We start from the raw sequence: 26,412 nt of genomic DNA, 5'->3' as shown, positions 1-26,412 counted from the left end.
GGGGCGGACCGTCTGCAGGCCCCGCGCCCCGCGGCGCCCTGTTGGGGTCGCGAGCACGCCACCACCGAGGCTGCGCAGACTGGAGCGGGCGGATGTGCGTTTAGGGGTGCCGGGGCAGGGTGGGCCGGGGGCGGGGTGTGGGTCTAGGGAGAGGCGGGGAATTTTTTTTTTTTTTTGTGGGTTTTTTCTTTTTTTTTTTCTTTTTTATTCTTTTTGTTGTTGTTGTTGTTTGCTGTGCCGTGAGGCCCTAGCAGTCATTCCTCTAATAGAAACGGACAGGACAGAAGACAGAACTATCGGATGAACACGCACAGAGCAGAAACAGAGCGCGATGGAGACAGCGAAAGACTTGTTTACCTCTGAGCAGCCACCCCCGAAAGAAATCCTGCGGTAACAAGTGCAGAGCGAAAGGAAACGAACGAAGGAACCCAGACCGGAACGAAAGCAAAGAAACTTCCAGACATTAAAACACAGTGTATAAAATGGTGTGAGAAACTCAGAGTCTCTTGGCAGCCTTCCGGTCAGTAGAAAGCTGCAGGTGAGTGTGTCCTCGTCTTGGAATCAGGCCCATCTTTTTGAAATTTTACCCTAAACACCTTGCAAGAAGTAACCGGAGGGTAAAAGCACCCAGCCTCCGTCCCGCGGGCGGCAGCGACGATGTCGAGGCTCGGTGGGCCCGGCCGGGCGCTGCTGCGTCACTCCTCGTTGGTGGAGTTGTCGTCCAGGGTGGGGAGGCCACCCACGCTCAGGCAGCCGGCGCTCTGCGTGGCCGAGGCCGTGAGCACTGTGTGCAGCAGCATCAGTACAAGGACACACAGCTTGAGTCTCCCACCGCACAGTCTCGTGGCAGAGGACACCGTGAGCGACGTCCTGTGACAGCTGTCACTTTTCTCTACCGTCCCTTTGGGCGGGTGGGTGGATCGCTCTTCTCTCCTGACGTCACAGCATTCTGGTTCATCATTGGTTAGGAAGGTTTCGTAGAGCCCTGTGGGGGAGAAAGAGAGGTCAAAGCGGTCAAAGAGGCAGGCGTGGCAGCCCAGGGGCGCCAAGCTTTGCAGTAACACCCTCACCCCCGAAATCATCACAGTTAAGCTGGATGTCAAGGACAAGCACGTCTGTGCAGTCTGGAGATGGGCAACCAAGGCCTCCAGCCAGCCAGGGAGGTTTGGTCTCGGTTGTGCTCCTACGCCAGGTACACACACCATCTTCCCTCTGGGCAGCTGTACACACAGAATAAGAGAGTTCACTAGTCCAAACCAGGGCTCGGGGTCCTGAGCCAACTTGGACAATAATGTTTCTTTAACAAGAGTGCAGTTGATTAATGCAGTAACTAGCACTAACTAGCGATCCTAAGTGAAATAGCCCATCTTAGCACCACAACTAGAAGGCCTTTGATTACTAATTGCACATCATCTTGTCTTGTATGCCCCGTCTTAGAAGGAGGACCTTTCATTCTATTCTGTAAGGATTTCCCTGCTGTCCCCTTCATCACGTTGTGAATGACTGCTTGGGCTGGCCTGTTTCTGAGCTGCTGCCGGAGTGTTTCAGGAGGACGCTTCCTCCCCATCGCCTCTCTTGCCAGTCCACTCCGAATACTCTTCAGTGCTCATCTTTCTCTCATTCATCCTCTTGTCCTCTTGCTTCCCCCCCAACCACCCATCCTTTCCCCTCCTTTCTCTCTTCTGTGAAAATACTTTTGCTCCTTATTTTGAAATAGAAAGGTGCATATTTTCAGATGTTCAAAGAAGCAAAAACCACAAAGCACTTGCTTATGTCTACCATTTCCAGTCTTGCTCCACTGCTTCTAACCCTTTGCTGTGCCCACGTAAGCCTTTGGGTCTTGTTTTTCCATCTGATTGAAACATTTCCTTCTGTGCGCTAAAATGCATTTCTCCAGAAATTTTGTCTTATAGCCTTGTACTTGAGAAACAGAAAGAATGACAGGAGTAAGGATTTCATGAAATTTTCTGAAAAAATCATGGCTTTGGCTAATAACAATAGTTACCAAGGGCATTCATGGCCTCCGTCCATCTCCTGTAATCTGAAGCTTTCCCCCTCTCTGGACCCTGCTCAACCTCCAGGTCTCGCTGGCCATGCCAGAGTGCTTACTGCAGCCCAGCCACTTTCCTTCTTCCAGCCTCCACCCTGTCTACCAAGAGCTGGGTTCTCCATCACGGAAGCTCAGGGAGCCTTTCTGGGTGAGGTCCTTGCATGAGGCTGCTAGTGTGGCTTGCCTGACTAGTCAACCACAGCAATTTTATTGCTTCTTTTTCGTGGGACATTTCACGCCAGTCTCCTTCCTGGGAGAGCACGAGCTACACATGGTCACGTCGCCCTCCCAGTGTGCGGCAGGATTCCTGATCAAACAGATGCGTTATGAGCGCTGAGTACATGGATTAACTCTGCAATCTACTTATTTAACTAACAGAGAATCTGTTCAGTAATGCACTCTTCAATCTTCCGTTTCTTTTAAAGAAATGACCAAGATATCCTTATAATGATGCTTACAATATTCATTTCTTCTTAGGCATTCAAAGGTAAACTTCACCTTCGCCTAGGAAGAATATGGAAAGAAAAACTGAATTAATGAGGTCTGCAGCGCTGACATTTCTATTGTACGATATTTTTTTTTGTCTTTGAGATACCTCACTAGTAGACTACTCATTCCTGAGCTCTATGTTCCCCAATATTATATTCTACAATGAAATGAATTTATCCTAAGATTATAAAAATAAGGTTCAAAAGGGCACTTAGATCAACATTTTACAGTGTTAACAGAATACTTCAAACAGTGTCTAAGTAAGATGCTCTTCCAAGGTTTTTCAGAAGCCAGCTTGTTAACTCACAGCTATTTTGGAAAGCAGAAAGGGGTTAACGATGCACGACACACAATCCTGCCTTTTGACTAGGACACTTGAATTTTTTTCTTTTCTTTCTCCTTCTCCATCTTTTCAACAGAAATTTTTATTCAGAGTTTTACATGCACATCTATTAAAGTTTAGATAGATTCACAGTTTTTTTCTTTTTACAAAAAAAGAAAAATCCTCTCCTTTCATCATTTCAAATGCTGTTTTTCTGGATGACAAGAATTTTTTCCCCCTTCTGTTCTAATTCTGAAAGCACCTAGCTGCTGCTTGCTTTTAAGCACCATCCACACACCTCCCTCACGGCAGGGTGGAGACGAAGCGGTTACTCTGTGCCCTGCAGCCACTACTGCTCTCTGCAGACCCCTCCCACCCTTGCACCCAGGCAGGTCGAGGCTCCACGCTCTGTGTGTCAGGAGGGCAGCAATGATGTCCTCATTTCCGCCATGCAGTGAAGCCCAGCTTTCCGCTCCTCTCTGCCTGCTCTGTAGGGCAGCCCTACTGTGCAGGCGGCTGTCCAGGTTCGGCGTGCACTGCCTGCTCACCCTCCTGGGGTGTCGGGCTCCCAGCCTGCCCACCCTTGCCCACCTCAAGGCTCAGGGGCTGCCTTGTGTTAGCTGCGAAGCTGCCTAGGGAACTGTTCAGCACCTTCCTTGTGGGACTTTTAAAATTAAATTTATTTTAAAGAGTACATAAAATCAAAACATACATATTTTGCGGTCTTGCCAGCTTAAATATATCTTCTTCCTCAAACACTTATCATTTCTGTATGATAACAATAATTCACAGCCTTTAAAATCCAGATTCCACTTACAAGAGGGACTGGCTGGTCATTGTCTGTGCTTGGTTTATTTCACTAAACATACTCATCTTCTGTTCCATCCACATCATGAAGATCTCATCCTTCTTCATGGCTGAGTAACATTCCGCAGTGTCAAGGAAGCATGTTTTGAGGAACTGCGCTTTCTTTGTCCATCTGCCAGCGGCTTCTGTGGTTGCTCCTTTCTCCTGGCTGCTATGAATGGCGCAGCAAGGCCAGCAGGAGTTCGGCGGTCCCTCCTCCTGCCATGCCACTTCCTTTGCACGCGTGCCCCATAGTGGGATCTCTGGGCCACAGGCGAGATGGTTCTGCTTTGATACATTTTTGTACCTGAGCCAACCCACATTTCCTCAGCAGCATACAAGGCGCCTTTCCACCTGGTGTCGCGTGCTGTATGGATCTTCACGACAGCAGCCACTCTGACCAGGCAGAGCTGATGTCTTGCAGCGGCTTGGCTCAGCATTTCTCTCTTTCTCAATGAATCGTTTTTGTTAGCCCACGCTTGCAGAACACAGCGACTCCGGCCGCTGTGAGGTCAGCGCGCATTTGGCACACCTCAAGTCCCGCTTTCCCCTGCTGCTTGCGGGCTCCCTCCAACTCTTCACCCCTGCCCGTCAAAGGGGTGCATGCTGGCCATCTCAGTTCTACCTCTGGCCTAGTTTCTAGGCTGCATTCTTGTATGAATGTATACCATTTTAGGGTTTCCACTTCAATTTCAATAGGACTTAGAGAAAAATAAGAAGTCAATTTTGGCTTCAGCCTTCTGGATTGAAGCTGAAAGTCACATCTGTGCTTAGGGGGGATGATTCACTCACTGCCAAAAGTGTATTTTAATGTCATCATGTAAATCTTAGGTTGCAGTAAGTTGACATTCTTATCTTTTTAAATTGCAGTAATCGTGGTTTCACATGATATAATTGCTGGCTTACTTATAAATATCCCACCAATTTCTTTTTTTTAAGCAACTACACTAGGGCTGGAGAGATAGCTCAGTGGCTTAAGCACCTTCCTGGCAAGGGCAAGGTCCAGTGTTCGATCCCCGCTACCGCATGCCGTGCCAGTTCTGGGAACCCCAGGCACACTGTGCCCATCATGGAATTGCATGTGGTGGCACATGCCTGTAATCCCAGCACTCACGAGGTTGAGACAGGAGGATCACTGCGAGTTCGAGACCAGCCTGGAGAGCACAGGCCCAGCCCAAACTGCGAGTGAGACCCTGTATCAAAATAAATAAATAAATAAATAAATAACCATACTAATAGTTGAATTGTGTTTACTTTTCCCTCCCCAAATTAAAAACTAATAAAGTAACCTGTAGGAAATTTGCTGACTTTTGAAGAATATTTTAACAAATGGACGGATAAAACTGGAAACCAAGAGTTCTAAGTAATACAGAAAAAAATTTCAAATTGTAGCAGTCGTTGCCAACAGCGGCAGACTTCTGCGTGTCTTGATCCATTCTGACAGGCGCAGGCTTGAGCGGTCGCGATGCTTCACGTTAGCGGGACGAAGTTCTTTCTCTCCTGGACGGCGTTGCCATGAGCGCAGTTTCCTCCTTTACGCTTGTGTTCTCAATTCCTAGCAGCAAGTTGTGCACAAAAGAAAAATAAGTATTTTTGTGAAACGGCAGCAGGATGCGGCTCCTTGCTCGCAGGGCCGCCGGCGACGAGCGAGGGTTCAGCCACCGCACGCTTCCACGCTGCCCATGAGGGAAGCCACACAGACGGGGTGGCCCTGGGCACTCGACTCCCACATCCTGGGTCCGCCCAACCAGGACTGGAATACTTGAGAGGGGCGCGTAGGTACTGGAAACGCAGGCTCCCCCATCCTCATTCGCTGCCCAGCCCTGCAGCGCTGCTCTTTGCAGAGCTGTTCCCGTCCCGGCCAGGTCAGCAGCAGGCGAGGGCGTCTTCACGTGTGCAGAAGGCGTGAGCACAGAGCCTGCCAATCCCAGCCTCTTGGGGTAGCAGACCTGAGCCCCCGTCGTCGACTCTATCTGCCCGGGCTCCCGGCTCCACCCCCGCGTGTAGAGGCCGGCAAAGCCTGGGGAGAAGCTGGCCCGCACTCCTCAGAGGGCCTCAAGGCGAAGGCCACTCAGGCCGACCGGACCGCATGGCAGAGAGGGCGAAGTGTGGGACAGAGACTGGAAACTGTTCCTCAGCGAGACTCAGAAGAAATGCTTGCGGGGAAGGCAGAGCAAGCGCTGCACGGAGAAGCTACAGGTTCCCTACGGCCACACGCGGACTAGGGATGCACTGGGCGTCCACAGGGTCCTGAGGCTGAGCAGAGCATTTCCAGCGCTTGCCTGGGAGTGCAGAGCGCCTGCTTCGGGCGGGCGGGTAGACTCTAAAGGGAAACAACAGAGGCCGGGAAATGTCGCGTTTTAGGCTGTATTTTTTCCCCAACATGGCTACAGTGGTTTCTCTTTCTCATTATGAAAGGTGTACTCTGAGACAATGGATAGAAACATACACACGGACAAAGAGAACATCACACCGTGGACTTCTCCACTGGGGCCTGAGGGCTCGCTGGAGGTTTGCTCTGAGGATGAGGGGACTTTCTGGGCCATGGGCAGGGAGCTCCCTGGGCTGCAGGGAGGAGGCAGGCGTAGACTGGTGCATCTACTGCCTCTCAAGCTGGAGCGTGGGCCGGGTCTCCGGAGATGCCTCCTGTCCCCCTAGCCTAGTTTCAGGATAGCAAGCCCCAGATCTCGGAGCAGAGACTCTAAGATACTGCCTAGGAAGGGTGGAAATGCTCCATCTCCCTTCTCCTCCATCGCTAGAAGCTAAGTGTTCTTGAAAAGGACTTTTTCTTTCAGGGTGAATTACTCTCCCTAGGGGAAAGGCGTTCAAGGGGTTGTGTGAAATATATTGGCCACGTCAGTGTAGCTCAGGTGTCCTCGGGGAGCCTGTCTTGGGAAGATGAGGACTGTGGGCTTCTGCGTGGCCTCACCTGAATGCTGAGGGCCCTGCCCTCACAGCCCATCCTCACAGCCTGGGAAGAAAACTGCGTCCCTGGTCAGAACCTCGCCTGCTGGGTTCCATTTCTTTTTACCTTTGTTGTTTGCGTCTGCTCAGTGCCACTGTGGGGAACCCCGCACCGTAAATCACCATTATTGTTTAGTGTGTTGCTCACAAGCTTTTTAAAATTGGAAATCTCCAATAGCCAGGACTCTGCAGAGGAAGCATTCTGGGGAACGGGAGGCTGTGAAAATAATCCCGCGGCTGCAGGAGCTCAAGCCAGGCACTGTAAGGGGAGCGACGGGCTGCTGCTCACGCTTTCATTCCCAGGTGTGCGGAGTACAACGGCGTTTCCTGCTTTTCTTTTTTAAAAGAAAACCAGACTTTCTGTGGTAGCTGCAGAATATATTAAAAATAAAACTTTCCGGCCTCGGAGTGCTCAGACTTACACCAACCTGAAGCAATGGGTTCGGCGCCTGGGAGCGCTGGGTAAGTAGACTCTGGCTCTCGAATGGCACCTTTTCTCAATGAGTTAGAGGAAATTATTTTCTGAACCTGATTTGCCAGTTTTGGTGACACTAAGTGGTAAAGTGGTTTAAATCAAAATGCTTTTACTCAAAACAAACACGAAAACGTCAGTGCATCCTGACTCTAAAAGTGCAGTGACTCTTCAAAGGCCCAAGGCCCAAGGCCCAAGCTCTTTCCAGAGGGCTGAGAAGATCTGTTTCCATGCCCCAGAGACAACACTCGAGGCTGACTGTGTAGCTCGGGGTCGTAGAGCTTCTCCAGTACTTTCAAGGCCCCAGCAGAGATCGCTAGCACTTAGAAGAGTCAGTATTAAAGTTATAGGGGCCGGAGAGATGGCGCAGTAGAATAAGTGCTTGCCTGGCAAGCGCAAGGGCCTGAGTTCAATCCCTGGTTCCGAAAAAAAAAAAAAAAAAAAAAAAAGTTATCAAAAACTGGAAGCCAGTACTCAACCACCTTACTGTTGGGTTGAGCTGACTTCCAGCGAATATCCGAATTGGAGTAGGATATTCAGGTGTGGCGGCAACCTGGCCAAGAGGAGATGAGGGCGCTACGCAGGCTCTGGCAGCAGGTGGACCGAGGCCTGCGGGCTGGGTGTGGGGCCTCCCTGGGCTCACTAGAGACACGCCTGCGCAACAAACACCGGCTCTTCCAGGAGAAGCCCGGGTCCACTTGTGTGGAACAGAGCCCCCGCTCAGGCTGCAGAGCTACCCCGTCCCGGGGCAGGAGCAGCCTGCCACTCAGGCCAGCGGGAGGCACTTGCTCACCCTTGGGAGGGAGCTGCCTTCCAGAGGCGGTTGCTAGGTAAGCGGTGAACACCGGAGACTGCTGCGGAAAGAAACCAGAGTGGGGAGAGGGAGCCATCTCTGGAAATGCAGACCACTCAAGCCGCAAATTGTATAAATTTATTACAGTAAAGAAACTTTGCCATTAACTCCACTCAAAACCTCCTCCTAACTTCGCGGGTACCTGTTGCCTCGTTCTGGCCGCTTCCTGCAGCGGCTCCGGAGTCCTCTCTCCTGAGGGTCTTTAGTTGCGTGGTGCTGGCTGCTTTGACGCCCTCAGTCCATTCGAAGTATTTCTCTGCCGTGGTCTTCCTGTCGTCAGAGAAGCGTCAGCAGCCCCACGGTGCCAGGTGTGCAGCCGGTGGGTGAGGACACAGTGCCGTGTCTTTATTTGACAAAAACTAGAAATGTAAACTGGGAACTGCTCCAACAAGTGGCAAGAATGACGGCCTACGAGTGTTCAAAGGGAGGGGTGGCTATGAGGGGAATTTTGGCCCAGGTCTGTGCCCTTGCACATTGGAGAAGTAGCTGTTCACAGGGCCTTTTGATCACTTCTCATAGCTTCTATCATCTCATGCAAGTTTCATGGAGAATACGCTCTGACGTCACTCTCTGCACTTCTCCAGTCTATAAACCAAGAAGCCTCCTTTTGCTTTCACCCACCATTAGGAAGGGCTTGCACTGGGTGGGAGTCCCTGCCCACGTGCAAACTTTTCTCAGAGACATCGCCAGCATAGACGCCAGGGTCACCTGCAAATTCCCCATTGGCAGCTGGAAACACTGCATGCACATAAATGCTATGCCGGGAGTAGGGGTGACGTTGTACCAGTAGGGGGGCTGAGAAGTACCAGTAGGGGGGCTGAAAAGATAAACCATGGAGTTTATCTTTTGTTTAGGAAAGGACCTGATTATTATTATTATTATTGTCATTTGATACTGGGGATGGAACTCAGGACCTTGCACTTGCTAGGCAGGCACTGCTGCCGCTGACCTATCTATCACCCTGGCCCTTACATGACCTGTCTAAGCCCAGGTAACAGCTTTCCCATACTTCTCTTTTCAATCTGTAAATCTGAGATCACTGCACCTCCTAGATCCTACACAACTCCTTTTCAGTGTGTCACACTGTACACCCCAAGGCGGGCACTGACGTGGCTGGCTCGCTCCTACAGCTGGACCTGCCATGGTCCAGCTAGGTGCTACATCTGTGAATGCTCTTGGTGCCCACATTGTCCACACGTCATGCCAGGCGCCAACAGATGGACTCCATGAGACGATGGCCCCAAGTCAATAGATACAAGGCAGAAAGTGTCCAAGCCCTGCTCTCCTCTACTCTCCTGTATGTGTTCATGATGTACAGCATGCAGCAGAAAAAGAGTGCGGATGGCATTGGGTTTGCTTTCCTTCAGACCTTGAAGTGAGGAGAGGACTTAGACATGAGTCTGTTCCAACATCATAAAGTGGAGAATGGGTGGAAGTGTGGCCGAGAAGGGACACACAAGGACTCTCCGTCACTGCTGGCCTGAAGATGGAGGCGGCGGCTCAGCAGAGCAGCTGCTTCTGGACCCGGGGAGCTGCCGTCAGGCCCTCAGCACTGCCGCGGTGAGCCACGGACTCTGGAAAGGGGTACTGTCCTTGGGCCTCTGGAACGCAGCAGCCTGCAGATGCCTGGATCTCTACCAGGCGAGCCTGGTGTCAGGCTTCTGACCTCCAGACTGTGTGGAATTAGAGATAAGGAAAATTCAGGTGCCTTCAAAGCTGAGACCAAGACATCAATAGAAAAGTAACAGGAAAGGTTGTATCTAATTCTTGTTGACAGAGTGAAAATGCAAGACAAAACACTTAGGGAAAAAGGTGGCAGAATGCACTTGTTAATTGGAAAAATATTGTGCAGAAGTAAGAACATACACTCAGACTCACCATATTCTAATGACTTTCTCTAGTACAGCAAGTATTTTCTAATAAAAGCAGGGAACTCATTTATAGTCCTCTGGAGTCGAGCTGGTAAGACGCAAGTCACAATGGAAAGAACTTCAGCTGCTCTGAGTACAAAATTAAGTTCTGATGAAAAAGGTGAGGCCAGGCGGGAAGTCAGGTGAGCTGGCTTCTACTGGTAACCTTAGTGATGTGGCAAAGCAGCTTGATTTTGCCCCTGGGGTTATGTCCTGGTGAGCCGCATCGTTGAGGTGTTATGTTGGAGACAGGCGTGAAAAAGCTCGCCAGCCTCTTCAGCCCCTGTGGAAGACGTGCTGTCCTCCATCCCCCTGCACGGAGCTGGTCCACACCCCTCCTTTTCTGCACACTGACTCCCCTTGATTCCATGTTCCACTGTGTCTTTCTGCCCTCACTGTGCAGAACATGAGACTTAACGCACTTGAGGTTTTCACTAGCAGAATCTTTTCCACACCTCCAAAAGCTATTGGTCTCTTTGTGTGATCAGAAAAAATGAAGGTAAATTGCTCGTCTTGTAAGGAGGAAGGTGGGGGTTTAAAAGCTGACCGGGAATCTGGAAAACTTTTATATAAAAGTATTAGTCTGTATTTTCCTTCAATGAGATGCCCATAAAATCAGGCTAGAAATGATAGAACAAACCCATTTCCAAATAGAGAAAAATTTCCTAGGTGTGGACATCTTACTTAGCTGCTTTTTCTTTTTCTCCACGGCTCTTTTTTCTCATTATGGTTTTCCTTTCATCTCAATATTTGTTGTTTAGGGGTGTTGCAGGGTCTCGGCGGCACTGAGCAGAAGGCTCAGGAGGGAGCCTGAGTTTTCACTTGCTGCAGTTTCCTCCTAGAGAAAGGATTTGCAGCCTCTGGGCTAAAGTCTTCCAATTATTAAAACATGAAAAGTTGGCTAGAACATTCACATTCTCTGTGGCTCTAAATGCCTGCAAACAGATATTGACAGGGCTCACTAGGCAGTGTACTTTAGGGCTGTATGTGCTGGGTCATGTTAACTCCCTGTCACTGCGACTGCACGGAATCGTGGCCCTCTGGCCGGGCTGTCGGGCTCCTCTGTCCTTCTTCTCCATTGCTTGCTGCGCCCTAGTCCCTTAGGAGCCCCTACAACTTCCAAAGGGCAAACATTTTGTCTTAAGTAAGAGTTCATTATTCTGCTCTTGAGCAAACAACTTTGTTTTCATGGTACTAGGGATTGAACTCGGGACCGTGTGCTTGCCAGGCTTGTGCTGCTGAGCTATCTCCCTGGCAAACAATCAACATTGAACATATGTATTTCACTATGAAACTGTGTTCTATTTCCTTCACCAGGCAAGTGTCCACCAGGGCATGGGCAGCACAGTCCCACAGACTTCGACCCGGGTGGCAGATTCTTGCCACAGCACAGTTCCCAGCCAGACGTCTGAAGTCAGGATGTTGGTGTCGGGCCCTCGAAGCTTCCAGGGAAGAGCTTTTTCAGCCTTCCCATCCTGCCTTGCGGGTGGCCTCCCTCCCACTGTCCTCAGCTTGTTTCCCCCTACATCTTCCTCTGTGTGGTCTCCTCTTGCACAAGTTTACCACTGAAGGCTGTGTGAGGAATTCCCAGGTGTCTCTGTCTGACTTTGGTTTCTCAACACTGCCAATCTGACCATATTTGGAAATATCAGTATTGAAAAGGGAGGTGTCAGGGTTGGTTGAACTCCAGCAGCACTGTGTCCTAAGGGGAAGCACAAGCTTAGATCTCCAAAGACACCAGAACTCGTACACAGAGGAGACCAAGAAGCCTAGAGGCAGAGGTGGCCAGCACAGCCCACAGCGTGAGACCTCGGCAGAAACCAGAATGCCACCACAGTGGCCTTGTGTTTGCAGCCCCCGAAGCATAGGGAAACCTGTTCTGCTGCTTCAGCCACTCTAGCTGTGGCTGCCTGCCCAGTGCTGGTGCAACTGTGCTGACCACACGTGGTCGGGTCCCATCCTGAGGGCCTCACCTTAACTTACTCCCCTCCTTGAAGAACTTATGTCCACACACTGTCACACTCTGAGCTGCGGGACGGCATACAGACATGTGAAGCCAGAGTCACCCACCTTGGTAGTGAGGGTGGAGTTTCCATGTGGCCCTGGTAGGGGATGGCTGAGAACACTTCCAGGTGTGTCTGGGTGGGTCTTAGGGCAGGGCCTCCTGTCTGGTGCTGCTCACTTCCTGGCCAGCATAAACCGAGCCTCCCTGCGGCCCTGTGGCCTTTCACCATGATGCTCCTGCCTCGCAGCCACGTGACCGAGGACTGAACCCTCTGAACCCAGGAGCCGGTCAAACCTCTCCTCTTCTAGGCGGAGGGCGTCAGGTGTTGGGTCCCGGTGGTGGGTAAGCAGGCAGCTGCAGGAGGGGTTTGGCCCTGCCACTCACCATGGGGAGCCCATGGGGGCATAAATCCCAGAAGCTCGGATCTTGCATTTGTTAGGATTTCCTTCAAAATTCTAACATTCCAGGCTGGCAGAGAGGCTGCACTTGAATGCGGGGGATGGGTTTCGAAGGAGTCTTCTCTCACTATGTGACAGAGGACGGACTTGAAGGGCAGAAATGGCCCAATAGTATTACGTAATATGCTTCTTTTTGGTCCCAAAGGAGGAGGTTTTTCTTTCTGTTATTTGGTACTGAGATTCAACCAAAGGCCCTGGGACTGAGTCACACCCGCAGCCTTTGTTCTCATTTTTTACTGTCAGCTCTCTGGCTGATAAATTTTGCTAGCCAGACTCCAACTTGCAACTCTCCTGCCTCAGCCTCAGAGTGTTGGGATTGCAGTTATGCCGCAGCGCAGCCCGCTTCTGGACTTCCTCAGAGCAGCATTCGGCCTGTAGGAATTTCAGGTGTGGTCGACGGAGCAGCGAGAAAGCAAGCCCTCACAGAGCAGGGTAAAGGAAGCCAAGTGTTGAAGTGGCCTCTGTGGCTGTGAGGCAGGGTGGGCTTTCAGAGCTTGGGATTAATTCACCCCCGGGGCTGGGCTCACGGGAGAAGCGCTGCTGGTCCTGGGTGCAGGCGCCGCATCTCCCCTGATGCGGCAGCTGAATGCAGTGCGAGGGAGACAGGCCTGCTCTCTGCTGTGGCTCCTCCCTTCTGTGCTTGTTGTTTTGCTGTTTTCTGCCACCATGAACTGCTGCCCTCTGCCATGTGTCACTCTGTATAGACTGTGACCTGCACAAACTGTGAGCAAAGTAAACCTCTCCTTCCTCAATTCAGGGCATTAGACGTTTTGTCCCAGCAGCAAGAGAAAAGTAGCCACGACACCGCCGCCCACAACGCCCCTTGGGAAGGCAGTTGCTTTCATTCCCACTTTTTGCACATTTAGAATTCTGTGCAGTGCATGTGTCAGAGCAGCCCCAAAACTAATTTATTTAAGGTTTCTGTGTTTGTTTCTTTGTGTTTGGTTTCTTGCGATGGGGCCTCGCTGCGCAGCTCTGGCAGCTCTGCAGAAAGCACAGATGTTCAGGCAGGGAAGGGCCGACCCACCGCTGACAGCCCTTGTGCTGAGAGAGGGAAGCCAGCTCAGAGCTCCTGGGACTCTGCGCCTGGTGCAGGAAAGCTGGCCTCTGAGATGGACAGTTTTGGTTTGAAGAGTAGCTCCTGTCCACCTCCGCACAGCTATCACAGATCTCAGAAGAAAGCAACCAGCTGGGGGCCTGTGCTCTTCCCAGCTCAGACTGGACTTGGCTCCCTAAATGGGTCTTCCCTACCCGGGAAGGTGCATGTGAGTCCCAGCAAGGCTATTTCCTGTGTGGCGGGAACTAATCACGGTTTCCCTCGCAGTGTTTGCACCCAACTAACTGCAGGCGACTCCGGGCTGCCCCAGCTCTCCTTCACCAAAAAGGACTAAGTCGTGGCAACCATGTGGAGTGGCACCTAGAGAGAGCTTTTGCACTCTGGTAGTGAGGGGAGACATGGGTGGCCACAAGGACCTGCACTGAGGAGGAGGAGTGTCCCCATGCCTGGTCCCTGCACTTGCCTAGGCTGGTACTTAGTCCACTGAGCTATCTCGCTGGCCCTAGACTAAGGTCATTTAGAGTGATAACAGTATTTAGGCAAATATCTGAGAAACTTAGCTTTCTGTCTTTTCCCTACATGTGTGTGTGTGTGTGTGTGTGTGTGTGTGTGTGTGCGCACGCGCAGCCTGCAGGCCTCCCTCACCCACTACCTGACGTCTGCCTTCCAAGCACAAAGCCTCGCAGGGAATGGTCCCCAAGGGAGGCCTCTCCTCTTCACTTCACCAGACATGGCTGGCAGGCCTGGCAGCACTCACTTTCCAGGCAGCGTGTGCTGGTGAGAATGGCGCAGGATGTGCCCGTGAGCCACTGTAGCCTGCTCTGCAGAGACTCTGCTGGGCCTGTGGACTGACTGCCCTGCAGAAGGAAACATCGTCCCAGACCCACTGCAGGATGGCCTACTGGCCATCTCCGGGTTCCCTCCGGAGCTAAGGTTGGAGTAGGGGGCAGGCGGTGCTGGGCTCTTCCCGTTTCCTAGACAGCAGGATGGCTTCAACGCACACTCGGGCTCGTGGCCTGGGAAGTGCAGGTGGTGATGTCACCCACGACTCTGTGGTCTTGTGAGAGGACGGCTCTGTTCAGCACAGCTCAGCGCACCCAGCAGCTACCCAGGAGGCTCCACTCGTACAGAGAGGTCGTCTGTTACTGCCGGGAGAGTCTTTCCTGAAGATTCTCCTGTCCTGGGACTCTCTTTGTCTAAAGTATCCCCCCTCAGCTGAAACCCTGCATAAGAACTGCCCTGGTCTCCCTGCTCAGAGGGCTGCGTCTCTCGCAGCATTGGAGGGTCACTGCTTGAGGATGTGTGTCCTCAGCCTCGAGCTCCAGGGCGAGCTCCACGTGCTCCGCCCAGCTGGCCCGGGCCGTGCACCCCATGCCTGCTGCCCCTTGGGCACACTGCATGGCCCAGCCTCACGGTGCTGGCTTCTAGTCCCCAGAGCTCAGACAGATTGGACACAGCCGACGCAGTGTAGTGCCATCACCTCGATGCAAGGGGGGGGGGGCCCACAGTGGGCTGATATCCCCACCATCTCCCCTAGGAGACATCCAAAACCCAGGACGTCTTCTCTGCTCAGGTTTGCTGTCCCCAAGGCCTCAGGCTCAAGGCTGCTTTCTAGAGCCCGAATATGGCTAGGGACAAGCTCTGCCCGGGTGCACAGGGACCTCGGGTAAGCTCCCTCAAGCCTGGTCCCATCCACTTGACTTACTTCCGGGAAGGCAGGACAGGGTGGTGCAGAGCAGGACAAGCGGAACCCTAGTGGGATTTCCCGCAGGCAGGGAGCTCACCCACGTGACCCTTGCAGCTGGAGCCAGGCTCTTAGCCCTGCACCGCTGTGCGCCTTAGAGGCCTCGCAGTGGGGCGGCTTGGACTGCGCTGGGGCCTGCCCAGGCACCCGGGAGTGCCCCCACCGCCTCCCTGCATCGGTCTCTGGAGCACAGCCTAGGAAGCGACGTGGGGGTGAAAGTGTAGGACGGCAGCCGAGAGAGTGGAGGACCGCGCCGCGGAGCCCAGCGCAGCGCTGCGGGAAGGAAACGCAATCCTAGTACGCGCTCCATCGTGCGTACTGTCAGTGAGCTGTCTCCTCTTCGCGCTGTTGGATTCTGCTCCCAGCACCCCCCTCACATTTCTCTTTTGCCCTGAACATGGACAAATTTAAGAGATTCTTTTTGTATCTATTCATGCTGGAACTCAAGCAGCATTTTATTATTTTTAAAGCTTTATTTTGAATATTTGAACATTACGCACACTGGGACAGAGCGGGACATACGATGAACAATAGCATGGGAAATGACCTTAAAATTATATTTAAAATCAGTGGGAAATAGTGTTTTGTACCAGGGTACTTGAAAGAGGACATCTTTTCTGGCTTTTTAAAACCTCAGCTAACTGGACAGGTCACCAGAGGATTCCGGGGCGGTGCTGCTTCTTTCACAGCTGTGAACTCTCTCAAGAGGGAAGTAGGAGACAGAAGTACTCTTTTCAGACTTTTTGGGGTCCTCGGGCCCCACCCGCAGGGGCCGCCGAGCACCTGTAATACCGAGGCGCCGCCACCAGGGGGCAAGGCCCTGCGCGTGCACACGCCCTGCTGTGGGCTCCAGTTCCAGCCTCGCAGGAAGGAGGCTTCATCCTGTCCTCGGTTTCCAGGCCTTGACAGCGTCTGGAGACATGCCCCGAAGGGGCTCCAGGGCCACAGAAGGAAGCGACAGAGGAGAGAGTCCCGGGGCTCGGGCAGGAGGATGGGGCATCCAGGAGCAGCTGGTGGTCACCGACTCAGGAGACCCGATTCTAGTGTTAAGAAAGAAGCTGGGGGTGCGGCTGCGTGCGAAGGCCCCAGGTCCATGCAGAGCACGCTCGTGTGTGGGCCCTCGGATCGTGCAAGGGCTGAGGGCGGACTGTGGCCAGCAGGCCTCAGTGGGAGAGGGAGGCCTGGGAGTGCAGGCAGGGAAGGTGCTTCGAGCATGTCAGAGGGCGCATCGCTCACTCTGGAGCTCAGGAAAACATTCGCAACCTCTGCAGCCTCTCCCTTTCTTGCCATCCTTCCCCTTGTCTCTCCTGCAGAGAGGCACTACGTGGACAGAGACTCCAGCACCCACCCCAAAGGACTGCAGCCCAGCTCTACACACCCACAGGGCACCGCTGTCCTGTGACGGCCTTGCTCAGGCCCCCAGCGCCTCCCAACCCGGAGCCCTCTGGGGACAGCACTGAGCTGCATGTCTCGTCTCTTTTTAATTTAATTCTGACATAGTTGCTGAGTTGCCCAGGCCGCCTCAACCTTGCAATCACCCCGCCTCAGCCTCCCAGAGCCCTGAGTGCCAGTGTGCACCACTGTGTCCCGCCGGGGCGTCTCTTAGTTGACTTATTGCTTTGGAACAGTGAAGGGTTGGATCAGTGATCCAGAGAGAATTTGATGAATTCTCATGTTGAATACCCAAACTCATCACTGTTTCCGAGGAGTTTGGTAAAGTCTCATGCAGCGAGAGTTCTCCTGGGTCTTCACACCTGGCCCAGTGTGTCAGCTTTACACGTTGAAAAACATTCATGCTGTGACTGCATCCGTAGGGTTACGGCTTTGGCGGAATTTGGTTTTCATCCTAACACAGAGAAACCTGCAAGCACCTCACTGCTGTGATGAGGGACCTGCCCTTCCTCCCTGCATTTATCTTCAGAAACTGACTCGGTTTTCTGTACAGCTTCCCCTTGCTTAACTAATGTGTACAGGAAGTAAGGCTTTCACTCCTATTGGGCCCAAGCTGGTGCTTGGTGGAAAGGAAACACCGCTGCTGGAAAATGGAAGATCAGATTGGATCTGACTTACTGTTCGGTACCTGAGCTCCTACACCTCCCCTCCACACACAATAACCCAGGCAAACATTCCTCTGGGATTTGGATGTTTTTTAAGGATCACAGAGCCTTCTGGGAACACAGATTCAGGGACACAAACTTGTCCCTAATCTACAGCAGCAGGCACGATCTCACTGGCTGATCAGGCATAGAGCACATAGAGCAGTGAACGACCACACAGGCAGCCTCGTCTCCTCTGTGCCAAGTGTGACTCTGTCAACCACAGCCACCTTTGCCCACAGGTCGACCCCCTTACAAACAGACTGTGTTTGGTAGCAGGGCTAACACCAGCACAGAGCTGTGTTCAGATCAGCTCAGGGATTTTGCTGCCTCTCTTTGGGCATGTGTGGAAAATCACCAGCTGAATATTGAGGAGTGCACTGGGGTGAGGGGTGGGAAGTCAGCACAGGGCACCTCCCAGGAGACCGGCTCTGTGCTGGTCTGGTCCCGCCCCATTACCTGTGCAGATGAAGCTGGAGAGGCCACCGTAGATCACCTCGTCATTGTCGGGCAGGATGAACGGGCACCTCGTCTGCACTTCCAAACAGTATTGCTTGCAAGGAATCTTCTTTCTGCAGTTAAACTGAGTGACTTCAAAATACTGGGAACAGAGCCAGGCTTTGTAGACAATCTGAAATTTAAAACACGAGAGAGAAAGAGGAATCAGATCTATGGAGAGATGACAGCACTTCTACCTCTGATAAAGGACACGCTGCACCGGGGACAGAGCTGCGTCTGCAGGGCCCGGAAGCCAACCCTGCCCGGGGCTGAGCACGTTGATGCCCAGCGCTGCAAGCGACCCATCGGCAATGCCTGTCTGTGGGGACAGCCCACGCGGGTTTGCCTGTTCCCTCACCAGAACACAAGAGATATCGTGGCGTTTAATTCGGTGGAACTCATAGGAAAAATCAGCAGGCTTATGCAGGACCAGAAGTTTCCCAAACCAGCCATGCAAAAAGTAGAAGTCATCCTGATTCTGCCATAGATATTGTCTGCAGTGTGCAGTCCAAAAGCTGTAGTGACACAATACGGACACGAGATGGCGCCAGAGCCTTTCGAACGGGACCCGAGTTGGCCTCGCCACAGAAGAAGCAAGAAAAGGGTTTTCACATTTATGGTTCATGTGCAAGGCCTCAGAAATCTCCCCCGAAGCCCGGAAGTACTCGGCAGAGCTCAGTCACAACGTACTGCACTGCGGTGTGCAGAGCAGCCCCGCACCCAGCCCCTGCCTGGGAGGTGGATTGATTGTTCAGGACTTGTGCAACCCTTGTTGGGGGTCATAGGCAGGGGCCAGCACAGGGGCTGCAAGGTGCAGGGACACGCAGGACAAATAGCCAGCGGGAGCAGCGCTGCAGCACGGCCCCGCTGCTTCTAGGAGCCTTGTGGCCAACGCTTTGGCTTCTGGGGCCAACACTACCCGGGTCCGCTGCCCCTGGGGCCCACTGCCCCTCGGGCCCACCCCCAACGTGCCTCTGTAACTGGGCCTGGGGGCCCTGGACACCAGAGCACTTGCACAGTCACGCCCGCAAAGTCTGGATCAGACTTAGTTCTTTAAGCTGGGATCAAGCATTTCCCCGTGCAGTTCTCAACATTTGCTTAGAAGAAAAGTATTATGAATGAGTGACACGGTGCCCGAATTTAAATCCATGACATCGTGATTTGTAGAACTGAAAAGGCTGTGCTCTTTTCTTTCTTTCTTTCTTTCTTTCTTTCTTTCTTTCTTTCTTTCTTTCTTTCTTTCTTTCTCTCTCTCTCTCTCTCTTTCTCTCTTTCTCTCTTTCTCTCTCTCTTTCTCTCTTTCTCTCTTTCTCTCTCTCTTTCTCTCTTTCTCTTTCTTTTTCTTTTTTTCTGTACAGGGGATCAAACTTGGGACCTTGCACTTGCTAGGTAGGCACTTACGCCTCTGAGTCCAGCCCTAAAGCCCACACTGTTAACAGGTCTTGGGTGTCTAGTCTAAAACTTTTTCAAAGAATTTATGAAATTGCAAAGGAGTTCTGGATGGACCTGCTGAGCATATGGAATTGTGTGTCTTCATCAAAATCTATTGCTGTGTGGAGGATTGTATTACATTTGTGTTAACTTTTTGTTGTTTTCATCAAAATGAAGGTTTGTTCTTTGGTCCAGGTCCCCCTCCCCCCAGCCATGTAACGGTATAAATGTGAAGTTCAGACGCGCTCCTGGATAGCCAACACGACTTCCGTCACCAAGTCACCGATGCCCAAAGCCAGGCATAGCTGTCCTTACAGGTCTTCTAGGTTGTCCTCACTACAAGTGCTCACTGAGAAACTGCTTCAGAATAAAAGGCTACAGTCGCTGAGGAGAGGCTAACAACTCCTGTATTTGGCCTAGAAGAGGGGTGGCCTATGTGTGCTGTGTGGAGCACGTGTAGTTCTGGGGTGCCCCAGCCCAGCCCTCGGGAGGAGGCTGGAAGCAGCAGGGAGAAGACCTAAAAGGAAAGGCTCCCCTTAGCTGCCCTGGCTGAGCTCTGTGCTGAAGATGCCTTCAGAAGCTCCAGTGGACGGCCGCACAGTGGGAAAGGCGCCACAGCGCTAGGCCTGAGCTGAGCGCTGCGCTGAGGGAGCTTTGCACACCCTGGAGACGCCTGGCTTGCCCTGCCCTCGTTAGGGGCCGGAGGCAGCTGGGCGTGGGAGAGGAGGAGGGTCCTCCAGGAGAGTGCGGACATCGGGAAAGCCCATGTCTCTGTGGCTTTCCACCTGGTACTATCTGTCTTAGATAGTTCAGAAGGCTGCACACTGTGTCCCCACCCCTGCTCCTCTATTTGTGTTATTCCTGAAGCTAAAATGGACACCAAGTCACACCCTGGGCCTTGAACACATCAGAAATGTTTTCTTCTCTCCCTGGGCTGTCACATGCTGGAGTCTCAGCAAACCCATCCACTCTTCTGTCTCTCCTCATTGCATGGCACTGTCGGACAGGTCTGTTCTCACTCTGCTTCAGCCCTTGTCATGTTTTAGGCCGACACTGTCTCTCACAGGCTCACATGCACTGAAGGTGATTGGGTCCTGGGGCTCTGTGCTCAGAAGTGGATTTGCCCCCAGATGAGTTCCGGGCTGAATGTGCTGTGAGGCGGCTGGAAAAAGGGGGAAGTGGTGGTCACCAGGAGGCGTACCCTTGCCCCAGCTGCTCCCTTCACTTGCTGCCTCCTGGCTGGCATGGGGTGAGCAGCGTCCTCCCCCACGCCCTCCTTACGCTGCGTCTGTCTTGGATTCAGGTGCCCATGGACTGACCCCTCTGAAAAGTGAGCCAAGACAGACCTGTCCTCTCTCAGGCTGTGAGGGTGGCATGCTTTGCTCGGCACAGTTCCATTTCTTGTGCAGAATTTTTACTAAAAAACTAGGATGTGATGGGACCTGTTTCCCTAAACACTGGGTAGAAGTCCCGGCGAAGAGCAGCTACTTCTTCCCAGGGGAATTATTCTGACCTTGCACAGGCTGCGGTAGTGGCCCAGGTACGGCTCCTCACCTTTCCCTTTCTGACTGACGCCCTGGACTTCTGAAAACCCAGTCAACCAAGCGCTCTCATTTGAGGGTTACATTATATAAGTTCTTCTAACAGTTTCAGTTTGGGCCTATGACATCAGCAAACAGTGGGAGAAACCCTTTGAACTGAAACAAAATGCAAAGTTCAGGTGAGAAATGTTTGTCACTTAAGAGACCGAGGCTGAGAAACAAGCCTTGTATAACCGAGGCTTTGTCAACTATCTATGTAGGCATCCCTGTGATAAGGGCTACGGAGCTTCAGCGCACACCCTGCTGAACTGTTCCAGAGTAAACCGGAAAAGATTTGTCTGGAAGCAAGAAGATTTGCTAATCTTAAGAAGATTATGTGAAAAGTAAAATTCCAGCTTGGCAAAGCTCCTAAAGCTGCGTGTGGAGAACAGTGAAGTTGCTAAGGAGAGACCATCCCCAGGGGACACGGTGCGGCACCTCGGGGTCCGCTTCTCTACCTCAGGCAGCTGCTGTGGGACGAGGTAACGATAAGAGAAAGACGAGACCAAGGCCAAGCTGGCAAGCACGGGTGTGTGTCACCAGCTGGAACAGAGTGGACCCGCTACAGAAGCACCGAGCTCTCTGTCTCTGGAAAAATTTGAAAAGATTTAGACATTATGAAAATGCAAGCTGGCTTGGAAGCTGAGAGGAGTAATTGGCTCTAAGATCCTGCCCATTGTGTTGCTGGAAGTTTCCTTAAAAGGGATGTTGGTAAAGTTAGATGGTTTGTGGTTGCTGAGATCTATAAGAGAGACAAAAAGATTGATTTAAAAGAACACTGTGGGGGTTTTTCAAACAAAAGTACATGATGAAAAACAAATATACTGTCTTGTGTCGTAAGAATTAACATGGGGAAGGTCACAAATCCTTTTTAGCAATGGCCTTGTCTTCTATAGAGAGAGGCATTGAATAAATCACTTCTCTATGTATAGCTGAAGAGGACAGGTACTCCTATGACACTAGTAATAATTTTAATAGAGAGCAGGCGTGGACCTGAGTACCGGGCGACAGTAATGTGACTCTCTGAGGACTCCCTTGCACAAACCAGGAGGCCGAGGTCCACAGACCGTGTGGTGACAGAGAGAAGTGGAGGCCACCTCTCTGGACAGCTAGGCCAGGACTGCCGTCACCTTGAGCCCGGGGCCCAGGACTCCCACCAAGCATGCTTGTGCAGGGAGAACTCAGGGGCCAGGCTGGGCCTCAGAGCCACCATGCCAGGACCAGGCAGCTGACCAGGCAGGGGTGGGGGACCAGAGAGGGTGGTGGTGGGAAGCCCAGGGCCTGGGACAGGTGGCTCCAACACGGGCCCTGGTTAGAGGTCGCAGGGTATTACTTGAGGGCATCATTGATGGGCTACCTCTACCATGGGTGATCAAAAAGATGGTAAATGTTTACATTTAATAAATTACAGGCACCTTGCCATTACTTTCCTTCAAAATCTTCTCTTTTGCTTCTAAAACACCTATCCTGCCGCACTTCTCACTTCCTGAAGCAGCTATGGAGTCCCCTTTCCTGACATCATTCAGTGGCACTGTCCTGGCTGCCTCCATGTCCTGAGCTGATTCAAAGGCTTTCCCTTGCTTGGTCACTTTGACCGAGAGGCAGAGCCGGAAGTCACACGGGGCCAGCTCTGGTGACAAGGTGGGCGAGGACACGGCGGAACACTCTGGGAGCCGCCACTCCGCGGGTGGCATTCAAGGAGCGCTTGTCTGAGGATACACAGGCCAAGGCCGCATTCATCACAGTCGTGGTCAAATCTGCTAAAGACATTCACAGAAGAGGACTTTTGGGGCCGCTTCACAACATGGCATGGGCTCCAGGAGCGGCGTGATCAAAGCCCGGGACTATTTCAAGGTGGATGCACGGCAAGGGGTCCCTCGCCATGTCACGTGCATGTGAATGTGGGCTGTACGTAGGTCACCCTCATCTTCTGTTGCTCCCCAAAAGTCGATTCCTTTCATAGGCCCAGTGCGTGGCGGAGTTGTCGCTCACCCTGATGAGGTGCTGCTCCGACACTGGACCCCGAGTCGATGCACTCTGAGTACTTGGTCTGGCAGCTGCAGGACAGCACCACACAGGCTGGGAAGCTCAGCGCCCCTGGAGGACGGCTGTGACAAACAGCCAGCGGCTGCCCGCCCAGGGCCCACACCCTGACGGGTCCCCCTCCTGGTTCTTGACTTTCCCTGGGAGACAGCCAGGTACAGCTGCTGCAGAGGTGCATGTCCCCATGGAAAGCCCGCTCTCTGTCTCTTTTATCCCTCTGCATAATCCATAGCTGTGTTCTAGAGCAAGGAGCCAGATTCCAATCGTAAATGTCTGTCATTCCCCTGGGGAAAATAGCAAAGTGGCTGCAACATTGACTGCAAAGAAAAACACCAGATGTTAGAAATGGTTGCAATCATCAGGCCCAGCAGGGACACTCCCTAGAAGGGCTTGCTCCGCACAGCTTTGCTCCGGGGTGCATCTTGCAGCGTCCTTGTCCCTTGGCAGGATGCTGTGTGTCTGAGGCCACAGGATTCAGGGAGGCATCGCTGGTCCCGTCTGCAGCTGCCTTGGGCCTGGCAGGCAGAGTTTGGAGAGGACGAGGCCCAAGAGGACACTCTCATCCCTGTGCACCTGTGCTGTCGCCAAAGCACTGCCCTTGGAGTTCGGGACTGGCAATTCTGTGGCAGATGAGGGACAGCAGCCCTGCTCACAGCTGGGCTGCCTCTGTGGGAGGGAGCTGGGGACAGTGTCCAGGCCGGGCCGCCAGGACAGCACAGGCCTCCGCTAAGGCTCCTGTGGCATGCGGGCCCCTGCCTTCCCCTCTGATCCTGTGCCTCCTGGCTGCCCTACACCTCTAGGCCTCTCAGACCATGTTCATTGCCAAGTGGGGCCACCTGCATGTCTGAGAGCCACAGCCAATGCACACAGGCGACAGGACCTTCTGAGGACTACAGCCATCCCATGCCTATGCTAACCAGGTGTCACCAAAGGGAGGTGGCAGGCCCAGGACTGCACAAGGATCCAGTGTTCCTGGTCTCCTGAGCAGAGACTTCCCTGTCCCAGTGGCCTGCAAGCAGCAGGGACAAGGAACGGAGAGGCAGCTGCTAGTGTGTCCTGCGCCATGGAAGAAAAGACGCCCGCAGTGCAGCAGCAGGAGGCCCCTGTCACTTGCCTTCCTCCCCGCGATGGAGCCCTCTGGTCCTCACGCCCGCAAGCCCTGCCGCTCTCACTGCCGCTGACGTGGTGAGCCCTGCGCACACTCTGGCTCATATGTTCTTCCTCGCTCAGACATGGCCCCTGTGTGTGGCCTGATTCTCTGAGCTTCCCGAGCTCGGAGCCTGCTCTTGGCCTGCCTTCTGCTGTGGGACTTAGCTCCAGTTAGAACAGCGCGAGAGCCTGCCACCGGGCCACAGACAGAAGACATCTTCCTCAGGGACTGGCCTGCCAGGGAGCTTCCAGCTTTCGGTGAATCCTGAACGTCGCTTGGAGAACACAGTGGGAACAGGCCTGACGGGAACGTAGAGCAGCCGGAGGACAGGGTGGCTTCACCGCGAGACTTTGTCCTTGGCAGCAAAAGCAGTCGGGTGAACCTGAAGCAGGCAGGCAAGGTGGGGCCAGCTGAAGGGCCTACAGGTGAACCCGGGGCTGGAGCAGAGCAGGGGCGGGGGAGCAGGAAGACAAGGGATGTCCCATGGGAGGGAGGGACTTGGTCTTGGCAAGGGTGATGAGAGAGGAAGGAGGACAGTGTGACTGCCATGCGCTTTTGTGCACACGACAGTGAGGCACGAGCCACGGTTGACTCGGGGCACTTTAAGTGCTGGTGCGTGTCCATTGCAGGAAGCCCCGTTCCTGGGCAGAGCTGCGGGGCTCCAGCTCTTCCCTGCTTCCTGAAAGCCCAGCAAGAAGCCCCTCAGCCCGTGTGTGCACACTTCCCCTGAGTGCAAGACTCTAAACTGTGTCTGTGATCTCATTAGCACTAAAGTCCTGTACATTGTTTGTAAGAAGAGAAGTCACGGTGCCAGATGGAGAAAAGAAGGAAGAAGGAAGCGTCTTCACCACGAGGAAGGAACGGCCGCCTCTGCAGCAGGCGCATCCTTCCGGCCCGACCTCTAAGCATGGCTCACTAAGCACTGTGGCCCCACCGTACCCTCTGGACATCCGCAGCCTGGGTCCTTTCCGGAGAGCCGATGTCCCCACTCATGCAGCGCACGGACGAGCTGCTGTACCATGTGTCCGTTGTGAAATCGACCCAGAAGCGTGAGGATGCAAGTGGCAGAGCCCATGGTGACCGTGACATGCACACTGGTGTGTGTGCCCCACTACTGAGGAGCCCGGTTCAGTTAAAAAACAATGTTAAACTTTGTATGCAATGAAGTGAATGATGTAAACTGTCAAATTATGCTGCACAAACATTTAAATCTGAGCACTTGCCTGAAATATGTTAGGTGAGTTTAATGAATGTTCTCTAACTGACTAGATAAAAATAAGAATTTCAAAGAAGGCAAGGGCTGGGTCCTTGAGTTCTCAGCCACAGATACCTGACCCTGGTATCCTGGTCAGGGCTGGACCCAGCCATGGGAGAGAGAGAGAGAGAGAGAGAGAGAGAGAGAGAGAGAGAGAGAGAGAAAGAGAAAGAGGGAAAGGAAAGGTGTGGAGACGCGGGCTTGGCGGAGGCCCAGAGCCCATGGCCCACGCTGCACTTGCCACACCCCTGTCTGCTGCCCTCCTCACTAGCGAAACCCACTGCTGGGCCGTCTTTGGCCATTCCGTTATTATTTTAATGAGAAAACTAAGAGCATCCATTTCCTCTGTAATACTTTTTTACAAGCAAATCAATAAATCAGGGTGGTAGTTTTGGACAAACTGCCGCTATGCTGAGTCTGAGTAGCAGCAATCGTGGTGAAATGTGTGTGACTTTTTGTTGTTGTCGTTGGTGGTGGTGGCGTTGGTGGTGGTGACGTTGGTGGTGGTGGCAGTGGTGGTGGTGGTGGCAGTGGTGGTGGCAGCGGCGGCAGTGATGGTGGTGGTGGCAGTGGTGGTGGTGGCGTTGGTGGTGGTGGCAGTGGTGGTGGTATGGCTTGGCAGTTTCTAGAGCCAAAGTAAGATTTAAATGTGTAACTGCCAAAAATAAACCTGCTGAGAGAATGATTTTTTGCTGACAGTGTTAAGTGTGTGTGTGTGTGTGTGTGTGTGTGTGTGTGTGTATGTGTGTGTCTTTGTCTTGATAGATAGATTAGATAGATAGATAGATAGATAGATAGATAGATAGATAAATAGATACTCAGATGATTTCTTGAAAATTCAATCAAGATTTCTTGTAGTTCATTTTCTGTACTGTTAAACATTTCACTGACTTTTAAGGACGTCATAATAAAGGAAATTTGTTTCTGTGTTCTCCAGTAAACACTGAGATTAAGGAAGGCATATTCTTCTGACGTTTTAAGATAACGTAACCGCCCAGGGAATTGGAAAGCAGGTGCCGTATCCTTCAATAATAAGGTAGGTTTCACTTCTGCAACTTGAGGCAAAATGGTAGAGTTGAAAAGGCAGACTTTCATGCCCCTCCGGAGCTGCACCTGTTTGGGCAAGGGGCGTCCTGGGCTCCACGCCCAGGGTCTTCACAGCCACAACCACACACACGGTTTTCTACTT

General features: G+C 52.6%; 1 protein-coding gene across 3 annotated transcripts in view; it reads right to left on the bottom strand.

The window, feature by feature from the left end:
• Nucleotides 1-205: 205 nt before the first annotated feature.
• Nucleotides 206-26,412, bottom strand: part of Fam155a (family with sequence similarity 155 member A) — a 592,572-nt gene continuing 566,365 nt past the window's right edge. For 2 of the 3 annotated variants that reach the window (XM_023715131.1, XM_004631172.2), the window contains 2 exons: nucleotides 17,726-17,897; nucleotides 206-985 (listed from right to left, as the gene is read on the bottom strand). In XM_023715131.1, the coding sequence (XP_023570899.1) occupies nucleotides 696-985; nucleotides 17,726-17,897 (462 nt within the window). In that variant the 3' untranslated portion in view covers nucleotides 206-695. Of the gene's footprint in view, nucleotides 986-2,508; nucleotides 2,555-17,725; nucleotides 17,898-26,412 lie in introns of all 3 variants that reach the window. The other variant, XM_023715132.1, reaches the window with a different exon arrangement.

Source organism: Octodon degus, unplaced genomic scaffold (genome assembly GCF_000260255.1).
Source record: "Octodon degus isolate 3935 unplaced genomic scaffold, OctDeg1.0 scaffold00039, whole genome shotgun sequence".
NCBI classification, from domain to species: domain Eukaryota; kingdom Metazoa; phylum Chordata; class Mammalia; order Rodentia; family Octodontidae; genus Octodon; species Octodon degus.
This window is presented reverse-complemented; position numbering and strand designations above follow the sequence as displayed.